Source organism: Malaya genurostris, chromosome 3, assembly GCF_030247185.1.
Source record: "Malaya genurostris strain Urasoe2022 chromosome 3, Malgen_1.1, whole genome shotgun sequence".
Taxonomy (NCBI): Eukaryota; Metazoa; Arthropoda; class Insecta; order Diptera; family Culicidae; genus Malaya; species Malaya genurostris.
In genome coordinates, this window is record NC_080572.1 from 216,367,608 (window position 1) to 216,390,007 (window position 22,400).

Sequence of the window (22,400 nt, forward strand, 5' to 3'; positions counted from 1 at the left end):
AGTAGACAGCCAACCAAATCGATTCCGGCTATCCTAGTTCCCGGTTCTTGAACAACGACGGCAAATAATAGTCATATACTCAAGAAAGGATCGCACTTACTTTTCTCGGAGATAGCAGTCCGGTATTCCTAATCTTAGGTTCAAATGAAAGATCTTATGCTCCTACCGAAAATTGTGCATATTTTTTGGATGCAATTAAATTCGTCGTTTAGAGTAGGATGTCAAAATCGTATAAAATCTTCAAAATTTGAATAAAAACAAGTACTGTTTGTAGGTCATGTTAGCCATACGAGCCAACTTCGATTATACTGGTTCTCGGGTTCCAGTGCCCGGAATACCTAAAATAGTGGAACTCACTTCGTTTTCTCATGGATGTCGGAGAACTGTTTCATTCTGTTGGTTATACTACATTACACCACTAGGTTGTATTAAAATTGACTATTTTATTCAGCGTGAACATATGGTAACAGTGTAAAGCTATGGTAGAGCTTTTTCGCCTATTCGCCACTAATGGCGCTACTTGTTATCGTGCACGGTCCCTTGGCAGGTATAAATACGATGTTGTGTTGGAGAAAAAGACATAAACGAAACGTAAACATCTTTTTGATTTTTTTTTCTTCTAAATCACTGTTTCTTCATTCTCACTGAAAACTTTGAGCACTCGGAAAACAAAAACCGAATACAAATAGTACACCGGACGGCGCAGCTCGGAAGTAGAGATGGTCGGGTATAGAAATTCTTATACCCGAACCCGACCCGTACCCGAGTGATCAGCAAAAAAAATTACCCGTACCCGACCCGTACCCGATTAAAAATTTAAAAAATTACCCGTACCCGACCCGTACAAGATCAATAATAAAAAAAAATTACCCGTACCCGATAAAAAATAAAAAATTTTACCCGTACCCGACCCGTACCCGATTAAAAATTACCTGTACCCGTACCCGACCCGAATGAGTAGTAAAAAGTTTACCAAAATTCAGGATGGAAAAAATAAAGTGTTTCAGATAGCGAGCTAGATAGAGCGTATCAGGCTCTAGTTTGTAAGTAAAATACATTAAAATGCTTGTTTACATTTAAACATATAAATACACTGTGAAGCATGAATAGATTTCCTATGTCTTTGGTACTTTATACTCATTTACAAATGTCAACAAAAGGAAGTAATATCTACTCACATTTTTCAAGAAGCATATTTATCCTAAATGTCGTAATACCCGTTGTATTCAATTTTGGGTAGGTATGGTTGTTACGGAACAGTGCGACTTTTGATCCAATTCTTTAGAACCACAAGTAAGCGTGCTCATTACCTTGACACACAAATAAAAATTCACATTAGAATCACTTGAAAAATCACGAACATCCCCTAAAATTAATAGAGTATCATCGGTTCGTTTACGTGAATTGACCAAACATCAAATAATTCACGTGTATTCCCGGTGTGAAAAATTCAATTTTGAAAATGTTGAACTGTGAGTCCTTCAAGTGTAAGTAGTTTGAACATTTGTGAGAAATTTTTTTTTGGTTACATTTTTTTACTACAAAGCAAAATGAATTATGATTTTGATTTAAATTAATCTGTCAAATATGCCCGTTTTGTAAGCCTCACAAACCAACACCAACGATGTTAACGGGAGCTGGTGGTTTTTACAGCCATTGAACTTCTGTTCCACCTCCCTTGGAACCCTCAACGAGTGAACACGGTGAAAATTTGAGCATTTCGCGTGAAAAGATTTTCACCCGTACTTTTGCGACTGTCACGCATCGAGATTTTCAGTGAAAAGAAACGTAAATTAACTCGACGTCAACATTTCAAAAGGGCCTAAAAACAATTGACAGATTTTCTTTGTTTACTTTCTCTTTCGACTATATCTGCGTTATTATACAAAAACGTATTATTACGTTATTACATATTTGGTAATGTTGGAAACATGGAGATATTATCTTTCATTCTACACGAATACTTTGTAGGTACACGTGAAAATTAAGGAGATCATTGTTTTATGTGCCCTTATGAAATGTTTTTTTTTTTTTTTTTTTTTTTTTTTAAGTTAAAATTAAATTATTAAGATTTAAATTGGGTGTTCAGCCACAAGTGGTGACTTTTCAGCCCTGTTATATATATATATATATATATATATATATATATATATATATATGTATATATATATATATATATATATATATATATATATATATATATATATATATATATATATATATATATATATATATATATATATATATATATATATATATATATATTTATATATATATATATATATATATATATATATATATATATATATATATATATATATATATATATATATATATATATATATATATATATGATTTGGTTATTACCATGAAGACATCATTTGCTTCCGCAATTCTGAGATTTTTGTGTAGGGAAAATTCTAAACCTACTTGTATTGTGTAATGGGGAAAAGGAACTTATATACTAACTTACTAACTAATACAGAGAGCGAATCGATTCAATTGAAGATTGCATCGATTTTTGTCGGAATTTGCTTATAATATTATGTGACATTACATCTAATGGTTCTATATTTGTGAGTCTGTGTAACTCATTTGTACTAAACCAGGGAGGACGCTTCAGAATCATTTTCAGAATTTTATTCTGAATCCTTTGAAGCGTTTTCTTCCTGGTGGAACAACAGCTTGACCAAATTGGTACTGCATAAAGCATGGCTGGTCTGAAAATTTGTTTATAAATTAACAATTTGTTTTTTAGACAGAGCTTAGAATTTCTGTTTATAAGAGGATATAAACATTTAATATATTTATTACACTTTGCCTGGATTCCTTCAATGTGATCCTTGGAAGTGAGTTTTTTGTCATACGTTAAACCTAAGTATTTAGCTTGATCAGACCATGTCAATTCCAAGCCATTCAATTTGAGAATGTGATTATTGTTTGGTTTTAGAAAAGAAGCTCTTGGCTTGTGAGGAAAGATAATTAATTGCGTTTTTGCTGCATTTGGTTTAATTTTCCATTTTGACAGATAATCACTGAAAATATTTAAACTTCTTTGTAGGCGACTGCAGATCACTCTTAGATTTCTACCTGTGGCTAACAGACTTGTGTCGTCACAGAATAGCGATTTCTGACAACCAACGGGTAGATTTGGAAGATCAGAAGTGAAAATATTATACAAGATTGGAGCTACACTCGAACCCTGCGGAACACCGGCTCGTACGGGTAGCAATTCAGATTTACAATTCTGATAGCTAACCTGAAGAGTACGATCAGTTAAATAATTTTGAATCATTTTGATCAAATAAATAGGAAACTGGAAATCAGACATTTTTGCTATTAAACCTTTGTGCCAAACACTGTCGAATGCTTTTTCTATGTCTAGAAGAGCAACTCCAGTGGATAACCCAGAAGATTTATTTGATTTTATCATGTTCGTTACTCTGACAAGTTGATGAGTAGTTGAATGTTCATGACGAAATCCAAACTGCTCTGGTAAAAAAATTGAATTCTCATTTATATGAGTCATCATTCTTAACAAGATAATTTTTTCAAAAAGTTTACTGATAGAAGAAAGTAAGCTAATTGGGCGATAACTTGATGTTTCTGCTGGGTTTTTATCAGGTTTTAGGATAGGAATTACTTTAGCGTTTTTCCATCTTTTTGGGAAGTAAGCTAATGAAAAACACTTGTTGAAAATTTTAACCAGGAGTCTCAAGGCAACATCGGGAAGATTTTTAATAAGAATATTAAAAATTCCATCATTACCAGGAGCCTTCATGTTTTTGAGTTTCCTAATAATTGATTTAATTTCATCAAAATTCGTCTCAATAATGTCATCGTGTGATAACACTTGGGTTGAAATATGATCATACTTCAGTGAGACTTCATTTTCAATAGGACTCACAACGTTTAAATTAAAATTGTGGACACTCTCGAACTGCTGAGCAAGTTTTTGAGCTTTTTCACCATTTGTAAGAAGTATTTGATTTCCTTCCTTGAGAGCAGGAATTGGTTTCTGAGGTTTCTTAAGAACCTTAGAAAGTTTCCAGAAAGGTTTAGAATATGGTTTAATTTGTTCAACTTCTTTAGCGAAATTTTCATTTCGCAAAAGAGTAAATCTATGTTTAATTTCTTTTTGTAAATCCTTAACTATGTTTTTCATAGCAGGATCACGAGAACGTTGATATTGTCGTCGACGAACATTCTTCAACCGAATGAGCAGTTGAAGATTGTCATCGATGATAGGAGAATTTAATTTAGTTTGAGCTTTGGGAACTGAAAGATTTCTAGCTTCGATAATATAATGATTCAAATTATCAATTGCTGTGTCGATGTCCGCAGAATTTTCTAAAATAGTTTCATGATCCACATGATTTTCAATGTGAGATCTGTAATCCAACCAATTAGCTCTATGATAGTTGAAAATAGAACTAATTGGATTAATTATAGCTTCGTTGGAAAGTCTGAATGTTACAGGAAGATGATCCGAGTCAAAGTCAGCATGTGTAATCGGTTCACTACAAATGTGACTTTGATCCGTTAGAACCAGATCAATTGTAGACGGGTTTTTCACGGAAGAGAAACAAGTAGGATTACTGGGATGAAGAACTGTAAAGTAACCAGCTGAGAGTTGATTATGAAGTATTTTACCATTACTGTTATTTTGCCTACAATTCCACTGGACATGCTTATCATTTAAGTCCCCTATTACGAAAAATTTCGATCGATATCTTGTAAGTTTTTGCAAATCGCCTTTAAAGAAATTTAATTGTTCGCCGGTGCATTGGAATGGCAAATATGCTCCAGCGATGAAATAAATTCCATGAATGGTTTCAACTTCGATTCCCAAGCTTTCAATAACTTTAGTATTGAAAGAAGGTGAAATTCGATGTTTAATTTGCCGTTGGACAAAAATGGCAACTCCACCACCAATTCCAGTAAACCTGTCAAATCGATGAACCACATAATGTGGATTACTTTTCAATTTTACATTTGGTTTAAGAAAAGTTTCTGTCACAATGGCAATATGAATTTTGTGAACTTTGAGAAAATTATAAAATTCATCTTCACTCGATTTCAAAGATCGAGCATTCCAATTTAAAATATTCAAATAATTATTTAACATCACTGTTAAATTTTAAATTCATTATAATATTATTTGCAAATTTCCATCCGATTTGAAATGCTTCAAAAAGTGATGAAGTCGAATTCATTTGGATGATCATTTGAAAAAGTTGATCTTGTAGGTAGATCATTTTATTTTCAGTTATATCGCCTAAATCGACTTCATTTAAAGAAGCGAATGGCATTGAAGGAATATTTGTAGGTAGACTGCCGTTAGAAGAAGATGATTTGGCCGGTCTACCTATTAATAAATTGTTTTCGTTAGAAGAAGAACTGCAAGGCGGTCCTGTGTTTTGATTATTTACATTAGAAGAAATAGGAGATAGATTTCTACCTAATATACCAGCATAACTGACATTAGAAGAAGATGATGACGAGGTCGATCTACCTGTCAATAAATTGTTTTCGTTAGAAGACGAATTGGCAGGTGCCTTAGAAGAATTTTCAGGTATATTCTGTAAATTTAAGGTCGTTGATTTGACTTGTTGTCTAAGCGAACGAGCGTTTAAAATTTTTTCCCTGACAGGACATTTCAAATAATTGGATTTATGATTTCCATTGCAATTTGAACATGAAAATTTATCAGTGGTTTCATTCATTGGACAAACGTCTTTCGAATGCGATTTACCACAATTCAAACACCGTATATCCATATGACAATTTTTGGTTCCATGACCGAAGCCTTGGCAACGACGACATTGCGTTAAGTTAGCAATACGATTATGCCGTTTATAATGTTCCCAATGAATTTTAATGTGGGAAATGAAACGTACTTTTTCTAAAGTTTTCAAATTGTTTACATCACTTCGATTGAAGTGTATTAGGTAAAGTTCATGGGAAATTCCAGAGCGTGGTTTAGAAGTACCATTCGCTCTTTTTTTCATAAGTATTACTTGGGAAGGGGCAAAACCAAGCAATTCTTTTAGTTCATTTTTAATTTCATCAATACTTTGATCATTTGATAATCCTTTCAAGACAGCCTTGAAGGGTCTGTCTGATTTTATATCATATGAATAAAATTTATGAAGTTTTTCGAACAAATATCGAATAAGACGTTCGTAATCTTCCAATCCATCCACCAAGACTCGACATTCTCCTCTTCGTCCGATTTGAAATGAGACTTTTACTTCCGGGAGAAAAGTAGAAAGCTCAGTACGGAATGCTTTGAAGTCGGAAATCATCACCGTCACTGGTGGCATAGATTGATGTTTCTTCCCAGAACGACAAGCGTCCATTTTGGGAATTTTTGAAGAATTTTCTTCTATGTCGCTACAATCGGATTCAGGAAGAATCTCGTAAATATTGTTAGACGGCATAGGATCAACGGAAGGGAAATCCGTCCGTTGTCTTTTATTTTTACATTCAGATTCTATAAGATCGTGAATGTTATTAGAAAAATGTTGAATAACGGATTGTGATTTATTCCGTATTGAATTATTTTTAGCCTTAGGCTTGTTGCCTTTCCGGTTGGACGCAGGCATTTTTGAAATTAATGAAATTTTAAATTAAATTAACTAGGCTAAATTAGTCTTCGATTAGACTCCTAGCTAGCCTTAAAAAAGGCTGATTAATTTCTTAGTCACTCTAATATCACTCTTTGTATCACTTAGTCACTCTAATATCACTCTTTGTATCACTTAGTCACTTAGTTAGTGATTCAGGTAGCCTTGAAAAAGACTGAAGCCTTGAATCAATGAAACTCTAGGTAGCCAGAAAAAAATTCCAGGAGCCAAGAGCTATACGCGTGCGGTGCGAACGACTGTTCAACACCGACTGCCTTATGAAATGTTGACATCGAACTGGCAATATAGCTCAACTTGCTGTGCCATCAATCGGTGTCATTTCAAATGAGGTGACACCACCCAGAAGTGAAGAATAAGAAGAACTTCTATGCAGATTTTCTGAAATAAATGTTCATGTTTTTATGGTTAGAATCCTAATGATTTATATGTAAATTTTGAAAATCTCCAACCAATATTTAAAATAACAGTTTTCTGGTATCTGAATGTGATATGAGTACTACACTACATTTTATATATGAATCAAATAATTTTTACTGGATCGTGCATTAAACAGCTTTAAAATGGCAGTCCATTAAAACCTACATGAAAAGTAGGGTCTGACCGCAACATCTTAGAGCTAAGGCAGTGTGTCTTATTAAATATGTTATAAAAAAGTAGGGTGGAAAATAGTCACATAACTTTTCGCGTAACTATGATTGATCGTTTTTTTTTAAATGAAGAAAAGAAATGTTTTTTTCTGGAAAAAGATGCCAGTTTTCAGGTCTGGTTCTAGGCGCGAATGTCAAAACCCCTTGAATCAAATTGTTTATTTTTCGGAACAACTGTTTTGCAATAAAAAATTCTCGTCAACGTGTAAACATATTTATGTGAAGTACAAATGGTCGGGTAATCGATCAGAAAAAAAAATTTACCCGTACCCGACCCGTACCCGAGTGAGTAGTAAATTTTTTTACCCGACCCGACCCGTACCCGATTGAAAATAAAAATTTTTACCCGTACCCGACCAAAAACCCGTCGGGTACGGGTACGGGTCGGGTTTCGGGTAAAATACCCGATACCCGACCATCTCTACTCGGAAGGTTTGAAGATACAAAAAAACTTCATCACAATAAGAGTGAAACATTCGAAATTCACTTCACTGTTCCGCGTAAAAACATTATTACGCACAATCGCTTCGAGTGCGCACAAATTCTGAATGAATACGATTTCCACTAACAGTTTACGACATTTTTACATATCGGTTTAGAAATTTGAATAAAGATATATCGAACACATGCGAAAAACATCAAAACAATGTTCAAGCAGTTTCAATAAGATTGTCCTTTTTAGCTTTTTAATGGATTGTTTTGCTTTGACACTTCTCATGAGTTTTTGGCCAATAAACTTGTTAATAATACCCATTTCAGTTTTGGTTTTTTTGTGCTGTCCTTCAGTAATGATGGTGATAGATAAATAGAAACAAATTTTCTGATTTTAATAACAAAATTAGTTGTCAATGAGAATTTCGTGTTGGATTGAAATATTGCTGGTTTGTGTCCAGGATATTCACCAACTAAACACATTCTCTAAAACTAAGAGTTTTTTCAGCAAAGTAAATTCTCAATTTTAACTAATTTTATAGTTATTTTGGAAATTTTGTTGTTGAAATCAACTAATTCAAAAACAGTAATACGAATTAGGCGCAGAGCTAATTTCGGTCGTTCCGTGTTGCAAAATGGCTCGATGGTAAACCTAATGCTACAGATGCACTTTCAAGAAAATACAAATAGTAGCACTTCACTTTAGCAGCAAATTTTTAAGCGTTAAGCGGTTTTAATAACATTGACATGAACTGTCCTAGAATACATTACTCTCAGATGAAATTAAAACATTTATACTGTAGGAATATCTATTTAACACATCGAAAACTTGTTTTACAATTAACTGTTATATTCTACTGCATACTTTCACTTACATAAAACGACCACTACGCAACTAACATAAATGACGTTCATTTACCATTGAAAATTTTCAATATGAAACGCTTCTTGTGTTTTTTCTGCGTTTTGCTGTCTTCATTCTCTGCCAAGTGACAGCATTTGAATACAACAATTTCGGTTACCTGAATGGTTATGACAAAATCAACAGATATGTTAGTTAAATCAACAACATTTTAGTTGAAATAATCAGGGGGTGAAACAATAATTGCAATATTGTAATTTTGTGATCTGCGGGTTTTCCGTGTAGAAATACCGGACCGATGATTCCGCCAGCCCATAGACCGCACCAAACATGACATTTATCAGAGTGCATCGGCAATTCTTGATGGCTTGGCATCCAACAGAGTGAATGGACACTGCAATTTTCGTTCTTTATGGTGATCTCAGGCGGACGATTATGTGCACCATAAAATTCACGAAGTACTTTATAAAAGTACTCTATTGCACCTTCAAATTAAACTAATTGAATTCGTTAATTTTTTTTTGTTAGAGCCCAAAGAGACCCCAAAAAGTGAAAAAATAAATTGGATAGTCTTTTTTGAAGCTTTCCGAAAAAAGTTTGTTATTCTATATTCTATTAGTTCTGTGTGTGTGTGAATTTCATCTGGATCCGACTTTCGGTTCCGGAGTTATAGGGTAAAGTGTGTTCAATATTGTACACCGTCACTTGAACCGGCGAAACAAAAATCGTTAAAAATTTTCTATACTTGTCTCAAAACTACATAAATCGATAGTCATTATCAGTAGGCAGCTAAACAAACCGATTGCGGCTATCCTGGTTCCCGGTATCCGGTTCCGGAAGCACCGAAAATAGTGATCATATATACCAAAATGGACCTCACTCACTTTTCTCAGCGATGGTTCGACCGATTCCCACAAACTTCAAATGAAGGTTTCACGGTCCCATACGGAATTCCTGAATTTCATCTGGATCCGACTTCCGGTTCCGGAGTTATAGGCCTAACCGATCAGAGGATTATTTCATTCTCTATGTTATTGTACTAGTTAATGCACAAACAATCCCTTGTTTTCTTTCAAAAATCAAAGAGAAACATTTTGAATAGAATACCGTAGTATTATATATGAGAAAGGCATCATTACACCACTTGGTGGATTAAAACAGGTTTTTTTATTTGAGATACTTAGCACAGTCGGATTCATGGTAGCAGTGAAACACCTCTTCTTTTATATCTGTTTCTGTTGATTAGTATATGTCCGAGAATATTCTGGGTCACCTTCTAAAGATTCTAAAGATTGTTTAAATGAAATCAAAAAAGATTTGAAATGTTACAATTATTTTTACCTGTCTCATATAGAAAGTCTATGCAATTGCTGTGAAAATCGACTTTAAACCGAGGTCTGTGTGTGTATGTGTGTAGGCGTGTGTGTATGAAAGTTTTGTGTGTATGTGACAAATAATGTCAAAATTATGAGGAGAAGCCCAATCAATTTTCTCGGAGATTTCTAAAGTGGTTTTCACAAACTAAAATGCAAATAAAAGGTCTTGCAATGTTGATCCAGATCCGATTTCCGGTCCTTGTATTACAGCGCGTTAAGTAAAGAGAACCCCGGTTTCCAGTTCTGAAAGCACCTGTAATACTCAAGAAAAACTCCAAAAACGAAACTCACTTCGATTTCTAAGCAATGGTTAAACCAAAATTTCCAAATCTTGTTTCAAATTAAAGCTCTCATTGTCTTCAAAGATACTGTGCAATTCCATTCAGATCTGCCTCCCGGTTTCAAAATTATAGCGCGATGAGTGTCAAAACTTTCAAACCGTCATATAAAATGACGATGTAAAACCGGTACACATCGGTACATGCTGTAATTATTATCAGTATAATCATACGTCCCGGGTTGGCGGTTCAATGCATAGGACGCTGGTCTTACAAGCCGGTTGTCGTGTGTTCGAGCCCCGACCTGGAAGGATTCTTAGTGTCAGTAGGATCCATAGTACTAGCCATGCAATGATTCTGTACACTAAGAATCGGCTGTGGAGTCTGTTGAAACAGAAAGGCCAAATTCCACAATAGGAATGTAATGCCAAAAAGAAGAAAGATAATCATTCGTATTTACAGCCGATGCATTCGGTTTTGTTTTGAAAATGGTGTATGTTTTCATACTCTTTTCGCTATCCCGTACACTCTATACAAAATTGAACAAGGAACGCTGTATGCAGTCTAAGAAGTCGTAAATTTACACAATTTTTTCCAAGTGTATAACGACGTTTTCGGTGTAAGGAACGTAAACGTTCATTTTTGAACCGTTCTTTTCAAGACCGGTCAAATTGGTCAAGTGTCATATACCGTTCGACTCAGTTCGTCGAGCTGAGTCTGTGTGTGTGTGTGTGTGTGTGTGTGTGTGTGTGTGTGTGTGTGTGTGTGTGTGTGTGTGTGTGTGTGTGTGTGTGTGTGTGTGTGTGTGTGTGTGTGTGTGTGTGTGTGTGTGTGTGTGTGTGTGTGTGTGTGTGTGTGTGTGTGTGTGTGTGTGTGTGTGTCCTAGTACCCGGTATCCGGTTCCGGAAGCACCGGAAATAGTGGCCATATATACCAAAAGGGATCTCACTCACTTTTCTTATCGATGGTTTGACCGATTTTGAAAAACTTAGATTCAAATGGAAGGTCTCATGATCCCATACGGAATTCCTGAATTTTATCCGGTTCCGACTGGTCTGAAATCTACACAAATCGATAGTCATTAGATTCAAATGAAAGGTCCTGTGGTCCCATACGGAAATCTCTCAATTTCATACGAATTCGACTTCCGGATCCGGAAGTATAGAGTAAATTGTGTTAAAAATTTTATACCATCACTGAAAACGGCGAAAATCCGTACAAGTTTTCTAAATCGACCTCAAATCTTCTACAATTGATAGTTTTTATCAGTAGACGGTCAAACAAACTTCCGGTTATTCTTTCAAGAATCGAAGAAAACTATTTTAAAGAATATCGCAGTACTATATATGATAGTATGATTGATATGAGAAATGCATCATGACACCACTAGGTGGATTAAACCTGTTTTTTTTAATCAAATCCTATACCTTCTAGAAAATTACTCTTTATTATAAGCAAATACCAACAAAAATCGATGCATTGTTCAATTAAATCAATTCGCTCTTTGTTTGTAAGTAAATATAGGTATGAGTTTCTTTTCCTCATTACACATTACAAGTAGGTTTACAATTTCTCTTTTTGTAGAAGAATCACAGAATTGGGGAAGCAAATGATTTCCTAATGGTAATAAACAAGTCATGTATGTAATAGGGTTGAAAAGTCGCCATTTGTGACTGAACACCCACATTAAGTCTTAACAATTTAAATTCAACCAATATGGCAAAAAATAATACATTCAAAAATCATTTCCGAACCGTTTGAACCATTCGTTACAAATTAATTCACTAATATATTCCATCTTATCTTATCGGTTTCCAGGAATATATGATAACATTATTAGTTTAAAATAAGAGTTAAAATATCAAAGTCTGTATGAGAAAATAGCAACGGAATATAAAATTCTGTCATTGTAATATCAAATCAAGAACAAAATATTTATAGAAGACGAATTTTTCGCTAATTATTTTTCTAGAATAATATCATAAGCATTTATCTTATATGATGCTGATTCAATTTATTCAATAGTGACTCATCAATACGAAATAAGATATAATAACTAATATTAATGCCAAATTGATATTGTACAATTTTTTGATTCCTTCGACGAAATATTAAGAAAATATCAAGTATCGCTATGACAGCACAGAGACATCAAGACAAGATATGATTGTTAACTTTTGTTATTATTTTGATCGTTGTTTGTTATTCACATCTACCCGGGTCAGTTGCACTTTTCTTCATACTAAAAACTTAAAACTCGTTGTGAATCCGCCCGAAAAAACAAACGACGTCGAAAGAAATTCACGAATATAAAGTTGAAATTTCAATATGACACAAGAGAACTGATATTTTTTGCCCAAAATCTACTTTTGTTGCTACTTTCTTTTTAAACTGTTTGTTTGAAGCCGAAGCTAACCCAGTTGCGACCGTAACCAAATAAACAAATGAAAATCATATCTACTGTAATGATTCAAGTTTTCAAAATAGCGTCATCTGAGTTGAAAATACAGTTTGTACAATTATGTCGAGCACACATGTAACGTGGCCTCTTTGTTGGTTCGGTTCAGTGGAAAATCACAAACTCTGTGTACGTCATCAACGTTGAATAATTTTTCTATGATAAGATTTTGAAACTTGTTTGGAACTCGGATAGACTTACTGTCTGGGAGTATTTATAGATAACATTCATTCCAGAAAATTCCTTTTTTCAGTCTACCGCAAGCTAGCTGAACGGATCACTCCTTATTTTCTCACACGCATTATTCGTATCGCACGTGATCATTGCTGTTACAAATAGATACTGTCCTTGAAATATACGTTCGCTTTCTAACCGTTTTCCTATGCTCGAATTCCGTTGCCATGTCAGTCGTTGTCTCAATTATTCGTTCCTCTTTTTTTTTCGAGAGACTGTTTTAGAGTTTTACTGTTTCCCGCTGAGTTTAAGTAGCATCGGCGGCTGTTTGCGGATACCGCTGTGAGATCACTTCTCTGACACCGTGATTGTTATTTATTTGATCACACTGTAACGCTACACAAGTGAAGTGGCGCACTCTTAATCCTATCCTTTTTCCTCAGGCCTTCCGCGTGCACGCTACTGCATAGTGCAGCGGAAGGCGATGAAAGACGGAGCGCACTTATGGCATTGCACATTATGGGTTGGGTGTGATTTTCTTAACACTGACGGTTTTGCTAAGCTCCGTCGGAACGAAATGACGGGGGTGGTGCTTCGTGGCCCTGGTGCTAACAAGGAACGATTTTCTTTCGAAATCCAATTAAGATTGAAGAGCAAACAATTTGAGGATTAAGTGTACTTAATGACATGTTGGGCTTGGAATAGCCGTGTCGGTGGATTGATATTTTCGAACCAGGCATGTCGATTTCATTATTTTCGTTAAAAGAAATAAAATCGATTGATGAGAAACTTGTTCAGAATCTTTTCGGAGAGCTAAAGGGAAATCTTGAAGATTTGCGTTAACTTTGTTCACAGAATTATGAATAACTTCATAGCCGCCATGCACTTTTTATGTACTCCTTCTGTAGACTTTGAAACTCCATAAATCAATCGCCAAGAATGATTATGTTGTCCATAAAAGCATATTGAAAACATACCGAACCCACCAACAACAAGCACAGACTAATACGACACTTCCTGATATTCGGATATATGAGATCGTGCACTCAAAGAAGACGGTTGAATTTTCCCGCTTCGAACTAGTTTTTCAATCTTCTCGATCACTTGCTAGCATTTCTTCCGGTGTCGTCCGTGCACGCGGGAAAGGATCGTTATTCATGGCGGTATAAGTCTAACGAAACCGCGCAGCTGAATGCTTGTCTCGATGAATAACACACCGGAGATCAGCCGACGGTCTGCTTGGTTTGTTATACATTTTTGGAGTTTCCTTTTGTATTCTCCACACCATGTATAAACAAATAAACTGCGTGTTGTCGGGCCGATGTGGGCGATGAGCAACCCCTTTTTTGAAGATTGTTTATTTCGGAGTCTTAACTGAATATTTTGGCATAACCGTGTGCAATTTAGTTCTTTACCATTTATTTACAGTTCAAGATAATATTTTTTTACTCCATCTGTTAGTTTCGGGTAAAAGACGAACATCAAGAATATTTTTTCTTGAAAACTATATTGAATATTTCTTCTAGATCGATCAAAATTCTATAGATTTTGCCGTAAGACTCTGTCTTTGTTTTAAATATAGAGATTTTAAACAGATTGTCGATACCATTACACTACTTGAAAATATGTTCACGCATCGAACCGAATAGATAAAACTATCCATATTCAATTTTGGACACTTTTCTTTCAGTGTAGCTTTTGAATTATTTCACATATCGCAGAAATGATTCACTTATACGACTTTATACACTTTATTGCTTGTTACAACATTTTTACCTTTTTGTTAAATTTAGTAAAATAATGTCAAATCAAGTGGAAGTGCTCAAACGTGTTTTGTACAAACGGCAGCAAAATCGGAAGATATCGGTACGCGATCTTGAGAAAAAAAAACTGAAATTACCTTAAAGTACCGTATTTTGACTGTAGTTTGGAGGGTTGGAAGTGAAGCAAATCGAAAGGAAAGCTCCTGACAAATGGATAAGAAGGTGGTAGCATTCAATGAGAAAAATCCCAATCTTTGTGTAGGAGAGAGTGTTCGGTTACCGGCATCCTCTTCTTTTAAGCTTTTAAGACTTTTGACTAAGTACACATTATGCGGACATATATACATCAATGGAAGTCCCTAACTAACAACTGAATAAGAAACTAAGTTGATTCCATCGATTGAAAACATTTTATGATCAATTTAGTAGTGATAAATTTTAGCCATTTCAAAAAAGGTGTTCGGTTAACGGCACCCCAATAAATTTCGATAAAAATGGAAAAAAAATAAGTAAAGACTCCAATTATGCTAAGCAAAAACGGAATTTATTCTTTTCGGAGGCGTTTTGGATCAAAGTCTGATGATAACTTCGCATTCGCTCTCTTGGCCGATGATTTGAATGGTGGATCCTTTGGTGTTGATTTGGCCGGTCTTCCATCGGCTTCGCGGGATTGAATAAAGTTCATTTTTCTTGACTTGGACGATTTGATTGAAGTCGCCGTGGCTAACAGAACCAGAGAACCTAAGTTTTTACTCATATGACGGATGTATTGAAGCCGTCAAGTTGTCCACGTATCACCCGAGATGTCAGGTAATACAATAAGTTTAGCTAGCAAAAACGTAAAGATCGCACCAATTTTCAAAAGTCTGTAATATTTGACGAATGTCTGCAAACAATCGAAGTTTCAAAAGTCTGTTGAAAGTCTTTAGACGAAAAAAAGGTTTACATGTTAACTAAGAAATTTGATAATTTACAGACAAATTTGCAGACTTGGTATCTCTGCATATCACTGATCATTTTTCGCGATTTGTCGAAAAAATGGGATACCGGTAACCGAACATCTTGGGGTGCCGGTAACCTAAATCGGTAGACATTTTGAAAATTACAAAATAAAACTTTGGTTGCGAAAATGTTGAAAGCAACCGGTATTAAATCACGAAATAGATCGATTTCGCCTAATAAATATACAATCGACTCACTCAGGATTCGATTGATGCATTTCAATTTATGATACTATAAAAGAAGTCATAAAAAACTTTTGTGTTGATTTTCACGCAATTTAAATTTGTTTTGGGCGCAGCATCTATCATACGCTATCTGCTTTCAGTCAAAAGTTATGGTGGGGTGCTGGCAACCAAACATCTTCCCCTACAAAATGAGGCTCGCAAAGTTGGGGAGTCAAAGTCTCATGTACAAAAAGTGAAACAGAGGCAAGGTCTCAAGGTGTACAAAAGGTAACGGTTTCACTGCAAAAAGTCGTGCTAATTTTTGACCGATGTTTAGTCGGGGTCTGGATTTTTATATCACAATGCAAAAGAACACCGTTGCCCTGCATTTCCTGACAAAGAGAGTGTCGAAATTGATTTTGCAGGCCATATGTAGTAGTGGTCGGATATCTTATAGTTTCGTTTCTACCAGTGTTATAAATAAGGATGTGTAGAAGAAAAATTCGTGATCTTATATAATGTCAATAAATAAATGTTTCTCAGAATCTAGTACATAATTTTAGTAGTGCTTTTATTTCAATACCTGCTTTCTACCAATCAATTATTCTATCGCACAATCTATTAAATTGTCACTTGATTCAGAAGGTTGAAAGTGATATCCGATAAGAACACTGGAGTTACGAGTTTCGAATAATTCGGCGTTTCGCAATTATCATATAATAGAAAAGCGTTCTCACAAACTAAGAATCAATATCGCGCCGACTTGCACTCTGTGCGGTTCGTTAATGCCGTAGAGAAGATGGCTGTGCACATCGATAAGTTCGCCATTTGTGGATTTGTTTTGTGCGCGGTTCGCGTCGCCCGGGAGCAGAGATGTCGATCTTCTCTGTGTTGCAAAGAATAAGTTGAATATTTCTCCCCGCTCTGAAAACATCAACGAGAACTCTACTCTTTTACACATATACACCTCATTTCTATATGGTGTGAGCGCATCTACCATTAGCACAGTTGAAACAAAATGCTAGTTAATAACTCACCACATTTGTCAGCATCGTACCGGAATAGCCAACCGATGTCTAATCTGAACTTACCAGCGATTGTGTTCACGGCAAGTGAAGAGTATACTAATCAGCAACGTGTTAATGGATCAAAAGGACCAGGATCGGATCGGACTTTCAATTTTAAACGAATGCTCTTCTGTTTAAGCTTTATCGGCTTCACTGCTTTTCGATTGTTTTTTAGCTGAGTGGTATTTTCCGGTAAAGTGGAAAGAAGCTTTAATCTTTCCTGTTCATGAAACTGGTAACGTTCAAGACGTCAATATCTAGGAAGGCATTTCCATTCTGAGTTGCTTACCAATTTTTTTGAAAGTATGCTGTTGGTGTATCTCTAGCCCGCAGTAAAGCGCATTATCAACACTGATCAGCATGGCTTTGCCAGAAAACGATCGACAACGATGAGCTATTATACACTGTTTATACACTGATTGACAAACTCGAAAAACGACAACAAGTTGATGCGTTGTACGAAAGTTTTCGATCAGTTTGCAATAGTAAAATTGGCATAATTTTTTCCCTGACTGGTTGACTAATTGGATTTTTTTCATATCTTACAAATCGCAGGATCTATTATTTCTGAACGTTTCAATATTATATCAGATGTTCCCCTAGGAAGCCATCTGGAACCACTACTTTTTGTACTCTCAAAGTGTATCGCATCATTATTAGCCTTGTGGATTGCAGTGCCTCACGAATGGACGCTAACAAAAACTGTATGAGTGCTAACAAAACGGACGCTAACAAAAACTGTATGAGAAATGCGGTGCAATTACTTTCTCAAGATCGCAATCCCGATCATATTTGAATACTCTATGATGGCTGTTCCAGTTCAACGCGTTTCTACTGTTAAAAATCTGAGCATCGTCCTTGAATTCTACATAAGAAATTTATTACCAAGACTTTGCTAATTAGCACCGGATCGCACCAGAGTGCTAAAGTAGAACACAACAATTCGCTGTAATTTTTCAATTGTCTAATATAATTAACATGATCGATTATTTTCGGTATCTCACACTTTCCTTCGCACGTTTTCCGTCCACTGGTTTCAAGAATTTGAACTTTAACTCACTTTACCACATTTGGCACGACAAATTTCAATAAACTTTAACACACTTTACCCTATAACCCCTCGCAAGTCGGATCCGGATGAAATTCAGGATTGGATTCCGTATTTTATTTGAAACTAAGCCATCACCGAGCAAACCTAGTGAGATTATTTGTGTCATACACACACAGACATTGCTTAGCTCGACGTTACTAGTCGATTTTTCAAGTGATTGCATAACATTTCTATATCATATAGGAAGTAATATAACAGAGGAATAATAATAATAAATATGAATAATAATAATAGGAAATTTTGTCTTTTCGTTTTGTAAAAAATAGAATCGTCGCACACCCATGCACGTAAATGGAGCGTCATATTTCACACAAACTTGTATTCAGGAACATGTAAAACTGTGTGATTTGAAAATTACATGACTTCGCATCGAGTGAAAAACAAAAATTCGATAGAAACAGCGCGACTTGAACCGAGAAACACTAGATCGCAAAGCACACCGTCAATCGACATAGCCACAGAAACAACGGCACTTAGTAGTAGCTGAGTGCACAGTACACTCGAAGCCAGTAAAATTCTGTACGAATGGAATATTGCGTCACTTGACAAGTTAAGTAGTTATGAATTGTATCGTTTGTAGAATTATGCTATCTGTAAAATTCATAATTTTTTACTGTGTAGGCTTTAGTTGATGATTAGACTAAAATGTTGACATTTTTAGTTGCCGATTTGTTTCAGTCTTTTCAAGGCGAAGAGCCGTCTTTAGCTTATTGAAGATTTTATTAGTGACGAGAAATACAGATTGAAAAAAAAAACAAACAGCGAAAAAGGTACCACAGAGACGAGACATCAACCCATTGTTTTCTCATAACCGGGAAAATCGGCAAAACGGAAATTGATTGGCAAAACCATTTCCCCGGTTAAGAGAAAACTACGGGATCACGTCACGTCGCTGCAGTAACTTTTTCGCAGTTTTTTTTTCATAATTTTATTTGTAAACCTTTTCTTACAATCTGTTTCTCTCGTTAGATTATAATAAATTCTAAAACATTTTTAGTTACCTTTATTGCTACATAGATAAAAAAATTTCGAACTAGTCTGATTCTTACACCCACAATTCGTTAAAAAATAAACTGTGTACACCGGACGAGCAACAGTAGGATACCTCAATGCCAACAATAGAGTTTTCTTCCACATTCCCCAACGCAATGGATTCGAACGGTGTACGTTTCTGTCAAGGCTATTTTAATGCAAATAACATAAAAGAGGGCAACGATCTGTCAGACTGGGTTCACTTTCTTCGAATGCATTTTTGTGCGTTAGGGATTTTCGAACAGCCTGTCGCCGTTAGTTTAGCAGTGCGCAAACGCACCACACTTTTCGGTTTCCCGGTGTTGGTTTTTGATCGACTAAAATCGCCAACTGTATTTTGCCAAGTCAGACAGTTAGTCGTAGTACTTTCCTCCGAACCGACGAACGCTTGAATGTCGCTGCAACGTGGTGCTGCTGCTGCGTGGTGATTTCGTGAGTTTAGTTTTAATGCGAAAAAAAAATGTGAGTGTGACTTCCGATTCTTTTTCGATCGATCGCTATTGAGGTATCGAAAATATACGCACAGTTTCGAGAGCGTGCCGGTTCGACTTTGTGCTGATCTACTAGTAATGGCAATAATCTTGATACACTTGCGCCGAATAGTGCTTCTGGTCACGGTCGCTTATCTGTGCGGTGCGCTAGTGAAGAAACTGGTTTACGGGGTTCGCCATCCGAAGATCAACACTCTACTGTTTACCAAGTGGCTCCACTTTCAGCCGTGGGTGTACCTTTACATTGTTTATCTGTACGTGGTGATCTTGAACTGGACCGGCTGGAATCAGATCAACATCTTTGAAAGTTTTTTCCGATAGTTGCGAAAATCACGAAATCGTAGTGTGCTGGCAAATTTTCCCATCTGTGTGTGACAGTGTGGTGAGTTTGGGAAAGCGTGTTGGGAACAGTGGGCATAGAAGCTAAAAATAACCATCATTGATGTTTCCACAAGAGAGCGTGGTGAGTTTTTAGGCGAATGGTAGTATCGCGACTGAATACCGTCTCGGTACAAATTTTCTGACCACACGTCACATGGTGGAGCTTCGGCCAAGTCGCAAATGTGCGTGGATGAACGGGTCACAATCAACGATTATTTTCTCTCTCAAAACAGGAAGAGGAATCTATGCTCGTTCAAGTTTGATAAGGTTTCAACACAATCGACCTGGTTTTTAAAAGCTAGCATTTCGGTCAAGTGATTATGAACAGTGGAAATCCGACCCAGTCACTTAGTGTTTCAAGCAAAGCGGTATCTCAGACTAAAATTAATCTGGAAAGCAGTGAAAATGGAGCAAAAAGATGGTGGTGATGCAACAAGTGGTGTTTAGTGCGAGCGAAAATAGTTGTAACACATTCAAGAGCTCGGCAGTTAACAAGGAAGCATCGGAAAGCGTTAAGTGAAAAAGGTTTTTTTTCTGTGGAAGATCCTAACATCGGTGGTGTCACATCGACAACTGTTGCCGAATAAAATTTGTGGAGACAGAAACAACAAAAAGAACGAGCAGAAAAACTGTTAAGTACGGGCAGTTTCTTCCTGTTTGCGTTCCATATCGTTAAAAACGTGGCACTGATTTTCGGCTGTTGAGATGTCGTCATACCGCGGTAACTATGGTGTAAGTATGCTTTCCTATTTTAACAATTCAACAGTATTACAAATAACAAATAGGGATTATTTAAAATCGACGTAAACGTTAAATGAATCAAGAACCAAGCGACTCCATTGTTTGCGAACACGTGTTCGGTTTCTCGCTCCGTGGCGCTGGTTGACATGTGATGTAAACACATTCAATGGAATCAGCCTGTTGACGCAATTGTAATACAAGGACGCTGGTTTTGACCGAAAGAAACTGTTTTGACTTGTGACTGTCCGTGAGCATAAGTTTTGTTTAATCTATCCATTGACTTGTGACATTGTGTTTTTATACATTAGTTTTCTTCATAATTTTAAGGAGCAAGATACCTTGCAAGCGTATGAGTAATGTCAACAATGTGTGCGTAAAAACAAATTCCTGCGCTTCTTTTCTTCATTTTATATTCCATAAAACTTCCATATAGTTGAAAAATAAACAAATCAGATCATTCAGCTTGGAATTTCAATTCAAGAAAAGCGAAAATCTTAGTATAAAACACTTCCGTATTTCTGAAAACTGCTCGACAAAAATTATTTCACTTTCAGCTTACTTCCACCAACACACTTGATTAGCAACAAACACATTCCTTTACGGATTTTCTCTTGTATAAATTATTGCGAAATAAAGATTTACGTACCTTCTATTGGTAATTCCGCAAAATAGGAACCTTTAAATTAACACGCGAAATGCAGTGGAAATGGAAGGTTTTCGTAAAACTATTTATTTCTCCGGAAAACTACTTTTTTAACAGAAAATATTTAGATTTGTTTAATTTGTGTGGTGAGATCTTATACAAATTCATTGAAGCAGTGTAGCCAACCGTTTTATTAGGGAATTACAATCTACATTCATAAAATATAAGCAGATTGCCATCAAACATTGGTGAACGATTGATCAAAACTGATATTTCATACAAAAAGTCAGGCTTAGCATTCGTTTGAGACCAAATTATTACTAAAAAGATTGTATTAAACTTAATCGTTCAAGCCACTTTGATAAAATGGTCGCACTGCATATATAAACACATAGATCTATGACATACGTACCAAATAAAACTTACGTAATACACCAATTATCAACACAAGTAAACATGGTTCACATTTGAACCTTAACAAATTTGAAAATTTTCAATTTTCATTTGAACTGAGAAGCTCTTATTGAGAAACTCTGTATTCAATTTACTTCAACGTGATGATCTCAAAATAATGCATTTGGTATTAAGATCAACAGATTGTTTTAGATTAATGCAAATTTTTTCTATCATTGAAATGATATGAATAAATGAATAATAATGAATGTTTACTAAAGACTGTCGCAGAAAGTATGGACGCAACCAAAAGCCGCTGCCATTTCGCAATGTTTCAGAATCTGTCAATTTTTATGGCTGCGTCCTGTTGTTTACACTCTTATCTAACCACTTGTGCAGTTGTTTATTCATTTTCATTAGTTTGTTTCGAAATGCGTGGACTTTCAGCAGAACATCGTCGAAAAATTGTGTACAAATGGTGCACAGAACGCGGACTGTCACTGAGAAAGATAGCAAAAATGGAAGGAGTAAGTGAAAGAGCCGTGCGAAATGCAATCAGGAAGTTCGGTGAGGATAACACCAATGTTGCTCGAATATCAAAAATACAACGAATGTCTATGATCATCGCTCGCTTTCCTTCGCCTTTGTTCGATAATCGTTCTGGTATTCGGACTTGTCCGTATATTCGGCCGCGAACGAAGCCGACGCTGCTTCGTTACTTGCACGAATATCTAT

The 22,400-nt window shown here is 35.8% G+C and overlaps 1 protein-coding gene across 5 annotated transcripts in view; it reads left to right on the plus strand.

Moving 5' to 3' along the window:
* Positions 1–19,831: 19,831 nt before the first annotated feature.
* The window catches only part of LOC131437244 (FH1/FH2 domain-containing protein 3), a 328,287-nt gene continuing 325,718 nt past the window's right edge, over positions 19,832–22,400 (plus strand). For 3 of the 5 annotated variants that reach the window (XR_009230739.1, XM_058606465.1, XM_058606463.1), the window contains exon 1: positions 19,839–20,620. Coding sequence is in view for 3 of the 5 variants with exons in the window: in XM_058606465.1 (XP_058462448.1) it covers positions 20,594–20,620 (27 nt within the window). In the remaining 2 variants the exon portion in view is untranslated. Of the gene's footprint in view, positions 20,621–22,400 lie in introns of all 5 variants that reach the window. The other 2 variants (XM_058606462.1, XR_009230740.1) reach the window with 2 other exon arrangements.